We start from the raw sequence: 14,627 nt of genomic DNA, 5'->3' as shown, positions 1-14,627 counted from the left end.
GGCTGCACCTTTCAGCCCCTGTCCCACCAGCTCCACTGCATTAACTCTGTGAGGCACTTCAGTTCTGTGTCCTCTGTGGAACCACGGGCTGCCTATTTAATTACATCTTGCATACCTACAGGGGTTGTTTTAACTTTTCTGATTGTGAGGAAAAACTTCAAGAGCAGAAGCTGAGAAATTAAATTTGCTTATGTTAGATTTGGGTTTTACTTTGCAATTTTTTTATTTTTATTTCTTTTTTTTTTCTTTTTTATTTCTAAAGGTCACAGAGAAACTTGTCACTAATAAAGATGAGTTAAGGATTAACTCAATAATTGGATTATCAACAATATCAAAATTACACATAAACTCCAAATAGGTAGGAATAGATATGTTACCTGAAATAAATAACTGTGTCCTTTTTCAAACTGGTGAAACAAGTTATGGATTAGTGCTTTTAATTTAAGTAGCTATTTTGTAAGTTGGAAATGTTGCTGCTGCCAGCCCCTTATCAGGCTGCTGAATAGCACCCATAAGATTTTGATCTTGCTACTTTATTTCTACCAACTCTGTTCAGAAGTGATTTTTCTTTTTAACATTAGAATTATTACGGCTTTAAGCACCTTTAACAATAAAAAACAAACAAACAAAAAACAAACCTCAAACCAACAAGAATACAAAATAAATTTGAAATGCCAAGAAGAAAGGAGCATTTGAAGGGTTGATGGAGGTGTGGTACAGGTTGAAGGAGCTCAATGCAGAGTTCAGCCTGGAGAGGAGCAGCTCCAGGGAGAGCTCAGAGCCCTGCCAGGGCCTGAAGGGGCTCCAGGAGAGCTGCAGAGGGACTGGGGACAAGGGATGGGGGACAGGACACGGGGAATGGCTCCCACTGCCAGGGGCAGGGATGGATGGGAGACTGGGAACTGGAAATTCCTGGCTGGGCTGGGATTCCCAGAGCAGCTGGGGCTGCCCCTGGATCCCTGGCAGTGTCCCAGCCAGAGCTGCTCGGGGCCGGTGCTGCTCCATGGCACGGCGGCACCGGGCGCTGTTCGTTTCCCGGTTCCGTGGCACGGCGGCACCGGGCGCTGTTCGTTTCCCGGTTCCGTGGCACGGTGCACCGGGCGCTGTTCGTTTCCCGGTTCCGTGGCACGGCAGCACCGGGCGCTGTTCGTTTCCCGGTTCCGTGGCGCGGTGCACCGGGCGCTGTTCGTTTCCCGGTTCCGTGGCACGGCAGCACCGGGCGCTGTTCGTTTCCCGGTTCCGTGGCGCGGTGCACCGGGCGCTGTTCGTTTCCCGGTTCCGTGGCACGGTGCACCGGGCGCTGTTCGTTTCCCGGTTCCGTGGCACGGCAGCACCGGGCGCTGTTCGTTTCCCGGTTCCGTGGCGCGGTGCACCGGGCGCTGTTCGTTTCCCGGTTCCGTGGCACGGCAGCACCGGGCGCTGTTCGTTTCCCGGTTCCGTGGCGCGGTGCACCGGGCGCTGTTCGTTTCCCGGTTCCGTGGCACGGTGCACCGGGCGCTGTTCGTTTCCCGGTTCCGTGGCGCGGTGCACCGGGCGCTGTTCGTTTCCCGGTTCCGTGGCGCGGTGCACCGGGCGCTGTTCGTTCCCCGGCTCCCGCGGGGGCGCTCCGGACGCGGCGATGCCGGAGCGGGGCGGCGGCGGCTCCGAGCGCGCCGCGCTGGCCCTGGCCCGGCTCTCCGAGTGGGCGGACGCGCACCTGGGGCTGCTGCGGGTACCGGGGCTGGGCGGGCACCGGGGCTGGGCGGGTACCGGGCCGGGGGAGCCCGCTGGGCCCGGCTGAGCCCCGTTCTCCTCCGCAGGGCCTGATCGCCGGCGCGGCCGTGGCCGGGGTGCTGCTGCTGGCTCGGAGCCTCCGCGTGGTGAGTGCGGGACCGGGCCCGGGCCCGGGCCCGGGCCCGGGGGCTGCGGGGAGAGCCCGGTACGGGCCCGGGGGCTGCGGGGAGAGCCCGGTACGGGCCCGGGGGATGCGGGAGAGCCCGGCAAGGGCCCGGGGGATGCGGGGGGAGCCCGGCACGGCCCCTCAGAACCGAGGGGAGCCCGGCACGGGCCCGCGAGATTCAGGGAAGCTCGGCCCGGCCGCTCGGAACCGGGGGCCGCCTGGCAGGGCCGCTGGGGCCCGCGGCGGAGGGGCCCGGCCTGGCCTGGCCTGGCGTGGCCCGGCCTGCCCTGGCCTGGCCTGGCCCGGCCCGGCCCGGCCTGCCCTGCCCTGCCCTGCCCTGCCCTGCCCTGCCCTGCCCTGCCCCGGCCTGGCCTGGCCCGGCCTGCCCTGCCCTGCCCTGCCCTGCCCTGCCCTGCCCCGGCCCGGCCTGCCCGGCCTGCCCTGCCCTGCCCTGCCCTGTCCTGCCCTGCCCTGCCCTGCCCGGCCCGGCCTGGCCCGGCCTGCCCTGCCCTGCCCTGCCCTGCCCTGCCCCGGCCCGGCCCGGCCCGGCCCGCTCTGCCTCACGGCCGTGGCTGTCCCGCCCGCGGGCTGTCCGGCGGCAGCGCCACAGCCTTCCCGTGTTTTGTGCTGGCTTGCGCAAAGCGGGGGCTGGTGGTTCCCGCGAAAGGCTGCCCGCTCCTCGGTACTTAACGTTATTTATATATTTTATCAAACCATCAGCATTCCCTGCTTACGAATTCCCTATCTTTTTTGTCAGATCGCGCTCAGCCCCTCTGTGTCAGTGGCTTCTCATGCTGGTCAGCCCGCAGCCCCAGCCCTTCCCTCCGCCCGAGCCCGGGGTCCCCTTGGCCCGGGTGCTCAGTGCTCAGTGGTGGTCAGTGGTCAGTGCTCAGTGGTCAGTGCTCAGTGCTCAGTGGTGGTCAGTGGTCAGTGCTCAGTGCTCAGTGCTCAGTGGTCAGTGGTCAGTGCTCAGTGCTCAGTGCTCAGTGGTGGTCAGTGGTCAGTGCTCAGTGCTCAGTGGTGGTCAGTGCTCAGTGCTCAGTGCTCAGTGCTCAGTGCTCAGTGGTCAGTGGTGGTCAGTGGTCAGTGGTCAGTGGTCAGTGCTCAGTACTCAGTGCTCAGTGCTCAGTGGTCAGTGGTCAGTGGTGGTCAGTGGTCAGTGGTCAGTGCTCAGTGCTCAGTGCTCAGTGGTCAGTGCTCAGTGCTCAGTGCTCAGTGCTCAGTGCTCAGTGCTCAGTGGTGGTCAGTGGTCAGTGCTCAGTGCTCAGTGGTCAGTGCTCAGTGGTGGTCAGTGCTCAGTGCTCAGTGCTCAGTGGTCAGTGCTCAGTGCTCAGTGCTCAGTGCTCAGTGCTCAGTGGTGGTCAGTGCTCAGTGGTCAGTGGTCAGTGGTCAGTGCTCAGTGCTCAGTGCTCAGTGCTCAGTGGTCAGTGGTCAGTGGTGGTCAGTGCTCAGTGCTCAGTGCTCAGTGCTCAGTGCTCAGTAGTCAGTGCTCAGTGCTCAGTGGTGGTCAGTGCTCAGTGCTCAGTGCTCAGTGCTCAGTGCTCAGTGGTGGTCAGTGCTCAGTGCTCAGTGCTCAGTGCTCAGTGCTCAGTGCTCAGTGCTCAGTGGTGGTCAGTGCTCAGTGCTCAGTGCTCAGTGCTCAGTGCTCAGTGCTCAGTGCTCAGTGGTGGTCAGTGCTCAGTGCTCAGTGCTCAGTGGTCAGTGGTCAGTGGTCAGTGCTCAGTGGTGGTCAGTGCTCAGTGCTCAGTGGTGGTCAGTGGTCAGTGCTCAGTGCTCAGTGGTGGTCAGTGCTCAGTGCTCAGTGCTCAGTGCTCAGTGCTCAGTGGTCAGTGGTGGTCAGTGGTCAGTGGTCAGTGGTCAGTGCTCAGTACTCAGTGCTCAGTGCTCAGTGCTCAGTGGTCAGTGGTGGTCAGTGGTCAGTGGTCAGTGGTCAGTGGTCAGTGGTCAGTGCTCAGTGCTCAGTGCTCAGTGCTCAGTGCTCAGTGCTCAGTGGTGGTCAGTGGTCAGTGCTCAGTGCTCAGTGGTCAGTGCTCAGTGGTGGTCAGTGCTCAGTGCTCAGTGCTCAGTGGTCAGTGCTCAGTGCTCAGTGCTCAGTGCTCAGTGCTCAGTGGTGGTCAGTGCTCAGTGGTCAGTGGTCAGTGCTCAGTGCTCAGTGCTCAGTGCTCAGTGGTCAGTGGTCAGTGGTGGTCAGTGCTCAGTGCTCAGTGCTCAGTGCTCAGTGCTCAGTAGTCAGTGCTCAGTGCTCAGTGGTGGTCAGTGCTCAGTGCTCAGTGCTCAGTGCTCAGTGCTCAGTGCTCAGTGGTGGTCAGTGGTCAGTGCTCAGTGCTCAGTGGTCAGTGCTCAGTGGTCAGTGGTGGTCAGTGGTCAGTGCTCAGTGGTCAGTGGTGGTCAGTGCTCAGTGCTCAGTGCTCAGTGCTCAGTGCTCAGTGGTGGTCAGTGCTCAGTGCTCAGTGCTCAGTGCTCAGTGCTCAGTGCTCAGTGCTCAGTGGTGGTCAGTGCTCAGTGGTCAGTGCTCAGTGGTCAGTGGTCAGTGGTCAGTGCTCAGTGGTGGTCAGTGGTCAGTGGTCAGTGCTCAGTGCTCAGTGCTCAGTGCTCAGTAGTCAGTGCTCAGTGCTCAGTGCTCAGTGCTCAGTGCTCAGTGCTCAGTGCTCAGTGCTCAGTGGTGGTCAGTGGTCAGTGGTCAGTGGTCGCGCTGTCCCCCTGCTGGATTTGCCATTTTCCAGGGACGGCTCAGCCCGGCTGCCTCCACGGCTGGTGGCTCCCGCCCAGACAGCCCATTCATCTTGGCATTGTCTTCCCTTTTCCTTAAAACTAAAGATTAGCCAAGCGTGCAAGGTTCACCAGGCGATTGCTTAATCATAACGGTCCTGCTGCAGCTACTGATTAACAAGTGAAAAACGCCAGCAAGGCTTGATTCAGGTCTTGAGGGGCTCGATGTCACTGTCCTGTGGCATCTCCACGGGTGCCTTGTTCTCGCCTGTTGCTGACCTCCTTGGGAGGGGAAATGGCCCCTTTGCCTGTCCCACTGCAGCTCGAGCAACCTCCCTTGTCCAAACACAGCTCAAACAGCCTCTTGCCTCGCGTGCTCTCTGTCCTTCCACACGCAGAACTGCTTCTGAATGGTTTTAAACATCACCCAAATCTTCCCTCGCTCCCAGGATGGTCAGGGCACGCTGGACTAACACCACGCTGCTCACTCCTGGAGAAGCTGAACCTCCGCGGGCAGGAGCCTCCGTGCTCCCACAGGGTTCCAGCTGCTTAAAAAATCACAGTTACCTTCGTCTTCCCCCTGCACAATTGCAAATTATACAAGAGAACATTTGTGTGGAGGTTTTACTTAAAAATCCTACCAGAAATCCTGAACTACAAATGTTGCCAGAATTCTTTTTCTCTGTCTTTTGTTTGGTTGGTTTTGACCCAAGGGCCTGTGAATGCATTAACCTGTCTGGTGGAGCAAATGAGATCAGCTTTGAACAACTTTTGTTCCTGAAAGCCTCCAGGCTTCCTGCCTGCAAGGTCCCAAATTGCCGTGTTCCCAGTGGGAGGCCCTATGGGCCGCAGAGGGGGAGGTTTGCTGGATAAATAACACACAGGAGACACGGCTTTAGTTGTGGTGTACTGGGGGTTTATTTCCCAGCAGCTGTACAGCAGTTCTCAGTGGGTTTCACAGCTCTGTAAGTCAGTGCTCTGCTAAGGCCTCTTACAGTGAGACCTCAGTGTCTTAAATTTTGGGCATCTTAATTTTTTGGGGTCTCACGTGTCCTTCTCCGTCACCCCAAACCTATGGCTGCTCCATTCCTGTGTCACGGCCCAAGTCTTTGCTGCTGCTCAGCTTGGTTTTCCTGTGTGATCACATAACCATCCCCTTTGGATCCTCCCAGGCTGTAGTATCAAATTTAATCTTCTTGTGATCTTCTCGAAGCTGTTCACCTGCCTTTGTCCCTCTCCTGGTTTCCTCCCTCATCAAAGGCGGGGCTGTTTCTGCCCTCCCTGCTCCGCCTTTGTTTTCAGCATGTCTGGCCTCTGGCTTCCTTTCACCCCTCTCCCAGCCCCATTCAGGCTGCTTCTAAAACGCTCTTTTCTGGGGGAATCAAGTGAACTTCAATAGGCATTGCTCAAAAAAAATGGCAGTTTCTGTTCTTTCTCTAAACCTGGTTTTTATGTCTGTGCCGACGTTGCAAGTCCTGTAAAACAGGGAAAATGGTAAGTGTGGAGAGGCTGGCACAGTTTCTGCAGCTGGTCACTAGTAAATATATATCTATATTCACTTGCCCACGGTGTCTAATAATAGAGGTGGAATTTCCCATACTATTTTAAGACGTTGGATTTAGTGTAGCTGTAATTGCTCTATATTTTTTCTTAAAATTTTGTCTTTCTCTTCCTTCCATCAACAGACAACAAAGTTCACAAGTCCTTTGGATATACCTGTGGAGTTTGTGGAAAAGAATGTGAAATTGAGAGGGAAATTACATCACATCACAGAGAAGGGCCTGGAAGTTGAGCACATTCCCATCAGCATTCCTTTCATCTCAGCCATCCAGAGAAAATGTGAGTAATGAGGAAAAGAGTATGAAGAGCAAGGGCAGAAATGAAATGTGCTGCTCTTAGAGTGGCTGCAAGCGTGAGAGGAAGGGCTGAGGCACATTTACAGCTCTGCCTTTTGGTCTTTCTGTGCTTTGCAGGTGGGAAACTGGGGAGTAAAAGACACGAGGAGACAGAGAGTTTGTCACCACAGTGTTTGTGTTAATCCTTACAGTTACTGTGATATTTTCCAGCAGCAGAAGTGAGCACTCAGGCAAGTGCTTCTGCTTGCACAGCTCATCTAGTTCCTGGCAGAAAGCCTCTGTTGGGATTGTGCTTTTATTTGCAGACACCGATTTTTGGGGACAGTTCTTCTGTCAGAAACAAACTGTCCATCAAGTCTGTGACTCTCACACTGGCTGTGCAAACACCAGCAGGTGCTGATGCTACTGCCCTGTGGATGAAGGATAGGGGCTGAGAGTGGGAGCAGATCTTTTTCTTTGCATGCAAAATAAGCCAGAGCTCATTTTGAATTAGGCAATCTTGAATTGATATTTTTTTTTCCCTGAGGAATCGAAGAGACCAAACTCCTGTTTGCTTTGAGGAACTAAAAGGGATTCTTTTAGTCCAAGGGAATCAACTGATCACCACCAGCTTTGCACAGAGGGTCTGTGCAAAGGCTGAGCTTTGCCCCAGCAGCAGATCTGTCCCTTTCTGTTGCAGGGCAGCCAGAGGGGCTCCTGCTGATCCGCCTGGCCGGGGTGGAGCTGGCTGCAGGTGGCACGGCCTGGCTGCAGCGGGAGCTGCTCCCCAAACAGCCCCTGTGGTTCCAGCTCCTGGGAAGGGACAGCTCAGCCCTGGAGTGCCTCGTCCTAGTCCATAAGGTAAAGAGAGACACAAACACTGGCTCTGATCTGCAGTTTCAGATGTGACTGCAGTCACACAGTTGTCTCAGAACATTTAATAAATGTTATTGTTTATGATTTATCGTCCTTGGTGTGAATTTTAAATGTTGCATTTGCAAATCTGATTGCAGGAGCAGTAGTTTTTCAGACTGATTCATGGCAGGAATGTGCTGATCTGCCAGTGCCAAAAAGGCATCTGTAGTTCTGATTAGCCTAATGTTTGTTATCCAATGTTCCCTGACAAATGCCTTGCATTACAGAATTGCAGCGTGGTTGGGTTGGAAGAGACTTACAGACCATCCAGTCCCAGCCCATGGGCAGGCACACCTCCCACTGTCCCAGGTGCTCCCAGCCCTGTCCAGCCTGGCCTTGGACACTTCCAGGGATCCAGGGGCAGCCACAGCTGCTCTGGGCACCTGTGCCAGGGCCTGCCCACCCTCACACTGGAGTTGGGTTTGAAGTCACCTGGATTCCTCTTCACTTTTAACTTCTCCTGCCAAAGTGTAGATACAGCCATGAGTAAAGCTTGTACCTCGGAGGGAGTTCACACCAAACCCCAAATAACCCTGTTTCAATGGTGAATATCTATTTATTGTGGTTTTTCTAGGGTGGATTCTTCAGCATGTGCTTGAACGAAGAGCTCTTGAGCCAAGGGCTGGCCAGAGCAGCCCGGATTGAGGGGCTGCCTCACCGCTCCCGCCTCTACTGGAAACTGCACAAAAGGCTCCTCCGGGCTGAGTTAAAGGCTGTGAAGAAAAATAAAGGCATATGGAAAGAGCAGAGCTACTCTGAAAGGGTCCAGGAGCGCATAAGCAGCAATAAATTCCTGCAGAGGCTGAAACAGTTTGTGAGCTGGGTTAGAAGCTCTACTGAGAGGTGAAAAGGTGGGGAACACAGCTCCCCAGGTTGTGGGGAATGTGTACGTTTGTGATCACAAACAGTGCTGTGATGTTGAGGGTCCCTGTCTCAAACACAAACCCCACAGTTCATGGTTACACAGAATATAAACCCCCAGTTCATGGTTATTGAGAATACAACCCACAGCATAGCCCACATGGCATTGTAGCAGTGTGCGGGCCACCAGTGAAAATGTTCTGATGCCAGACTTCTCCACAGTGATGTCCTAAATTAGTTGTCCACTTTCCCACCTGCTGAACTCCTCCAGGCTGTGCTGCCCAGTGCAGGTTTGAGGGGCAGGGTCCCTTCACACCTCTGTAATGTGCCATTGCTGCCAAGCCCACGCTGGACACAAACCCCATGTCAGGCCTTTACAAAGCTCCTGGGATGGGTTCAAACACAACCTTTTTCTTTGAATTCTGTTCTTATGCTACTTTTTGGTGTAATTTGTGGTTTCAAACTCATTCATCTTGAATGATGGGTTGCATTGTTAGTGATATAAAAGGTGATTTGTTATGGTTGATCTTAAAAAGGTGATAAGGTTGTAATAACTAAAGTTCCTCAGGGGAAAAACATCACTTGGTGTATCAAAGAATATAATGTCAGGAATCCAAATATTTCAAAGACAACTTTCATTTGAAGAGGAAAAACCTGTGGTGTTGTTTTTTTTTTTTTTTTTTGATGGTTCGGTGTCTATTATCAGATGAATATACAACTTAAACATGAAATTTGACAAGGATGATCAGACTGTGCTAAGAACTCGAATTCTTGCTTTGTTTTTGATGTGAAGTATATGAGTATTACTATTTATGTTGTAAATATTCTCAGAATAAAGATTGAATTTCTCAAGTTCATTGTTACATGTTTTATACACCAAGCCCTTGACCCTTGTTTAACCTCCTTAACCTCCCACAGTCCCAATATTTATTTAAAGTGAAGTGTTTTACAGATTTTCTTTCCTTCTGTGTGATTGCTTTCCAGTGAAACACTGGGGAGAAGAGTGTGGTACAAAAAAACCTTAATAATTGAGCACTGCTTATCTGGCAATTAGTTGCTACATCAGCATTTTCTCTGTTGACTTCAGGGCAAAGCTGTGACTCTTGAGATCCTTAAAAAAACCCAGTTTCCTTGGGTAAGAATAGATGTTAGTGGTTCTTTATTCCTTTTGTTCCTGGTCCTCCCAGGGTGGTGCTAGGGAGCAGCGAGCCATGAAATACCTGCAGTGTGTTGGAACCCAGTGTGGGGGAGCGGGGAGGCAGCTCTGGGGCAGCAAACCAGGTGTCCCTGTTTGAAAATGGAAAATAAGAAAAGATCCCGGGATTATGCCTAAGACAGAAAAGGGCTGAGCCAGCCACCACCGTGGTTCTTGGATGTGAAACTCATCAGGCAGTCAGGGATTGCGGATTGGCTGGGGCACCCTCCAGAGCAAGACTCAAAGCTAAGTTTTAACCCCAAAGTACTCATTCAGGCTCAGCAATAATCCACTTCTGGGGGTTACAGGTGTTCCTGTTCCTACGTCTGGGAAGTAGGAGGAGCTTTTCCAAACTGGGCATAATTGTACACTTCTGATTTATTTTCTGTAATAATTAAATATAATTCTGGACTTCACACTTCTGTTCTGTAGATGAGTCACAGGAGGATTTATCACAAAAATCCACTGTAAAGCTGAGAGAAAAGTCTCAGGAAGCCACATGCTACATTTCTAGCAAGCAGAGGTGAGGTGTGGGCGAATGTGAAGAGACTGTGTTGTTCCCTCACATGGATTTGGGGTTGCAGTGACAAATGATTTCTTGAGGGTCAGGTCCTGTAATTGTTTGTTAATGCTGTTTTCCTTATCATGCAGGGCTTATCTTTAAAAAAAAAACCAACCCACCAGCGCACCCTTCCCCCTCAGAAAGAGCCCAGTTCAGTTCAAAGCTGCGCTTTCCATCTGTGCAGGGCTTGAGAGGTTGCAGATCCTGTCTCTGTGGGAGGCCTGGCTATTGGAAAAGCAGTAATAGGAGCAGAGACAAATATCTCTGCAGCGCCCGGCTGAGCTGGCTGGGGGAGAAGCAGCATTTTCTCCACTACAGGAACCCCCAGGGCTGCCTCTCGGCAGCTCCATCCCTCCCTTCACCCGCAGCAGTGCCCAGCAGAGGATTTCCAGCGGAGGAGGCAGTTCTGTGACTGGGGATAAGGACAGGAATTAAACTGTTCAGCACTTGTGCCTTTGCCCCTGCAACTCTGAATGTGCCGCGAGCGCTGCCACATCTTCAAAAGACCAGAGGGAGTGAAAGGAGAGAGCCGGCCTCCAAATGGCCCAAGAAAAATACCTCCGACACTGCAGAGACTGTTTATTGCTGGTGTGGCATGTCAGGCAAATGGCAATAAACATCCCCGGCCCCTCGGAGCCCGCCGGCCGCGCGGGCACGGGGCTGCTCTCTGAGAGGGCTATTGCGATAGGAGAGCGGGGAACGGCGGTAACTGGAGGGAGATCGGCTTAGATTGGATTTAAGAAAGAACTGTTTTACTCAGGGGGCGGTGAAGCCCTGGCGCAGGTTGCCCAGAGAAGCTGAGGCTGCCGCATCCCCGGCAGTGCCCAAGGCCAGGTTGGACACCGGGGCTTGGAGCGGCCTGGCACAGTGGAAGGTGCCAGGCAGGGGTGGGCTGAGCCGGCCGGGGGTCTCCATGGCACCCGCTGGGCGAGGGGCCGCCCCGAGGGGCCGCTTCTCGCTCTGTTCCCGTCGCGTCCCACCGGCACCGCTCCCCACGGCTCGGCCCGGGGAGCTCGGTGAGTCCGGCCGGGAGGAGACTCTGCCGGGGCGGGCGGGGGTCGGGCCGGGCGGCGCTGAGGGGACCGGGGCCGGGGGGCTCAGTCCCGGCTGTGCCGAGGGGAGCGGATCGGGGGGCTCAGTCCCGGCGGTGCCGAGGGGAGCGGATCGGGGGGCTCAGTCCCGGCGGTGCCGAGGGGAGCGGATCGGGGGGCTCAGTCCCGGCGGTGCCGAGGGGAGCGGTTCGGGGGGCTCAGTCCCGGCGGTGCCGAGGGGAGCGGATCGGGGGGCTCAGTCCCGGCGGTGCCGAGGGGAGCGGGGCCGGGGGGCTCAGTCCCGGCTGTGCTGAGGGGAGCGGATCGGGGGGCTCAGTCCCGGCGGTGCCGAGGGGAGCGGGGCCGGGGGGCTCAGTCCCGGCTGTGCTGAGGGGAGCGGATCGGGGGGCTCAGTCCCGGCGGTGCCGAGGGGAGCGGATCGGGGGATCAGTCCCGGCGGTGCCGAGGGGAGCGGATCGGGGGGCTCAGTCCCGGCTGTGCCGAGGGGAGCGGGCGGCGCTGCCCCGCCGCTCGCAGCGCACACACAATGGAGCAATGGAGCAGGTTGAACGGGCTCGGGGCCGCGGCAACATCGGGGCTGGATCTCGGCTCGGGCCGCCGCAGCCGCTCCCGGGCGGACGGAACGCTCCGCTCCGCCGCGGCCGCTCCGGGTTTCGGCGGGGCCCGCGGCGGGGGCGGGCCGCGCCGGGCCGGGCCGGGCGGGGCGGGCGGCAGCGCTGGGGTTTGAACGGAGCAGGTTGTGCGCCCGCACCGGGCTGGGGCTGTGCGTGCGGCCGTGGTGGCGAGGCACAGCACCGCACCGGAGCGCATCGCACCGGAGCGCACCGAGCCCACCCCGGCGGCCGCGGTGAGTGAGGGCGGACGGGACCCCCGAGCCCCGTCCCTGTGCGCGGCCCCGCGGGCGCTCCTGGCGGGGCGAGACTGCGTCCCTGCGAGCCTCCGCCGGGCTTTCCCATGCGGTTGATGCTGGTTTCTCCTGGGGCTCGCGGCCCAGAGTTGAGGTGGGGGTTTGCGAGCTGGAGGTTCTTTTCAGCCCGTTTCACAGCGTGCCCCGAGCGCTCGCTGTCCGGAGCCGCCGCTCCGGGGCTCTCCCGGCTGCCGCCGCCGTGCCTCGGCCGTGTTTGTGCTGCTGGACACACAGAGGATCGCCGGGATGAGCTCCAGCCGCTCGCCATGTGCCGGGGCGGCGCTGCCCCGCGGCGGTGCCAGGGCAGCACCTGGGCCGCGGGCGGTGAAACCGGAGCGAGCTGCAGCCGCTTGGCTCGCCCCAGACCGAGCCCAGCCCGTGCTCAGTGAGGCTTAGTGGAAAATCCCGACCCCCCTGAGGAGCGCAGGACAGCAGCCAGCAGTGCCGCCGGGTGGGAGCGCGCCTGTCCCCACCTGGAAGGTGCTGGGACGGTGCTGAGAAGAGTCAAACCTCTTGCTGGATTGAGTCCTCTCTAAAAAGACCTTATTTGTAATTGCCTACTCCATAAAGCATTTTTTAAAAAATGAAGTACAACGAGGTGGGAATTAAACTCCATGCACGTTTTGTTGTAATTAAGCTACTCTGTGCAATTCTGGGAACTTCAACTCCAGCTGGCCAAAAAGTGTTTTAGAAGAAGTGTTATTAAATTCCAGGGAGAAAGATATAAGCCTTATCTGATGGACCAGTCATAGGCTCTTTGTTTAAAGCGTGCTTTAACTCCTGAGTTATAAAACACAATGTTTGCCTGTTTTCAGGGGGCCCTCCTGATTTACTTGTCCTTGGGACTTCTGGCCCACATGTTGCAAAACTTAGGGAATGAAAGAAAAGTTAAGGTATTTGTTTTGAAATGTGAAAGAATAATTGCAGGTAAGTGAAAAGAGAGGCAGGGTTTAACCCTGCAGTGAGACACCTGAGTTAAAGATAATGTGGGATATGGAAAGAAAATCCAGGCTTTTTGGGAGGTGAGAGGCAGCAGAGTGCAGGCACGCTGTTAAAAAGTCTTCCTGGTTCTTTAAGCATCAGCTCCCTGGAATAAGTTTGAGAGTGCTACTTTTATAAAATCTGTTTTGAACTCTGAAGGATGCTCTTTTCCAACATTTAAAAATGCCCGTAGGCTGTTACAGAAAGAAATGTTAAGTTTTATCAGCTGAAGATGCACGGTTTGTGAGAAACGATCCATTCACGGATGCTTTCTGGTTCTGTGCTACCTATTGTCTATAAAAATGGGGATCAGCTGGTGGGTTGGGATCAAGTGGTGCACAACTCATTATTTTAACAATAGGGGCTCGGCTTGGGAGGTTGCCTAGGGAATTGATGTAATGCTGCTGTCCTTTCAGCCGTTGAGGCGGGTGTCCCGCCATGACTTTGATCAAAATCACCGGTATTTGAGAAGGAGAATAAAATTTTCACTCCATAAAAGCAAAGGAGAGACTACCCGCTATTAACAGCTCCCAGTTTTGCATGAGCTGATCTGTAATTTAAAACACTGTCAAGAAATACCCGTGGCAGTAAAACAGTTTCGTGAGCATCAAAATGCAGAATGAAAGTTAGCTCTCTCTTCAAGATTTGGCTTCCCCTTATTTCTGGAAAAGGCTTTAAGCTGTTTGTTTCTGCTGGCTCTACAAAATAATCTTTCTATAAACGGAACAATTTTCCTTTAATGAAATCTGAATAAGCTGAGTTTTTTCTAAGGTGTCACCCAAGATCCAATTCAATTTAAATTTACAACGCTGATGGCACAGCCACGTGGGGTAGTGTGGTGGTGTGGGGATTTGTTTTGTTTGTTTGCTCTGGGCTTTTTAGTAAGTTTAAACAAGCCTGAATGTTAAAAAAAAACCAAAAACAAACTCTCCATATTCGGAAGGCAAATGTCTGTTTCCAGGTTTGCTGGAGACCTGCTGTACTGTGTGCTGTAGGGCAGCATTTTCTGCCCTTTCCTTCAGAGGAGGTGAGACTGTCACGCCTAATTGCCCTGGAGGCTCTTGGAGAAACTCTTCGATGTTTCTTCCAGTGTGCTCGGCTGTGTTGCGGTTCCAGCGCTTCGATGGCGTTTTCCTCGTGGCACGGCAGATGCGGAGCGCGCTCGGAGCAGGGGTGGCTGTTGCACTGGGAGGTGTTGGAGGCACTGGCCAGCAGCCAGCGCTTCCCTGGGCAGTGGATTCATTGGTTTGAACCTGTGGGTCTGGGCTGTGCCAGGGACAAATGTGCCTTTGAGTCCCGGCCCACAGGCAGAAGGTGCTTCTGGTGGAGCCCTGCGGGGGTCAGCTGGTGCCAGACTGATCTAACGGCCAGCAGGGAGCTGTGTGTTCTTGTGTACTCCTTTGGGTTTGTTTTCCTCCTTTCTTCTTTACTTTAGGAAACTGGAACTGTTTTCTGTAACAAAGGTGGCTTTCTTGTTCCAGTCTCCACGGTCACCGCAGGCACTGTTGTTACTCCTGAGCTCTGAGCTTGCCCTCTGCTCTCCTGACTTTGGAGCCTTTTGCTGCTCATCTGACACTGCAGAAGGACTGTCCAGGTGTACCTGGGTGGCTGAGTGACGTGGGGCACAGATGTGACGGATGGCAAGGCAGGTTGGGGGATCCACAACGCGACACCGCAGATGGGCGCTCGCAAAGGCCCCCCGGGGCAGTGAGGGGCAGAGAGACGAGGGCA

General features: G+C 55.0%; 1 protein-coding gene across 1 annotated transcript; it reads left to right on the top strand.

Moving 5' to 3' along the window:
* The first annotated feature begins 1,577 nt into the window (after window positions 1-1,577).
* On the top strand, window positions 1,578-8,233 carry C10H3orf33 (chromosome 10 C3orf33 homolog). Its single transcript, XM_068200137.1, has 5 exons — window positions 1,578-1,711; window positions 1,800-1,859; window positions 6,274-6,427; window positions 7,124-7,284; window positions 7,913-8,233. Exons 1-5 carry the CDS (start codon window positions 1,619-1,621, stop codon window positions 8,183-8,185), a joined length of 741 nt encoding a protein of 246 aa, XP_068056238.1. The 5' UTR covers window positions 1,578-1,618; the 3' UTR covers window positions 8,186-8,233.
* The last annotated feature ends 6,394 nt before the right edge of the window (window positions 8,234-14,627 follow it).

The sequence above is a fragment of the Anomalospiza imberbis genome, chromosome 10 (assembly GCF_031753505.1).
Source record: "Anomalospiza imberbis isolate Cuckoo-Finch-1a 21T00152 chromosome 10, ASM3175350v1, whole genome shotgun sequence".
In the NCBI taxonomy this organism is placed as follows: domain Eukaryota; kingdom Metazoa; phylum Chordata; class Aves; order Passeriformes; family Viduidae; genus Anomalospiza; species Anomalospiza imberbis.
The sequence above is the reverse complement of the archived record's forward strand: the minus strand, read 5'-3'. Positions and strand labels throughout refer to the sequence as shown.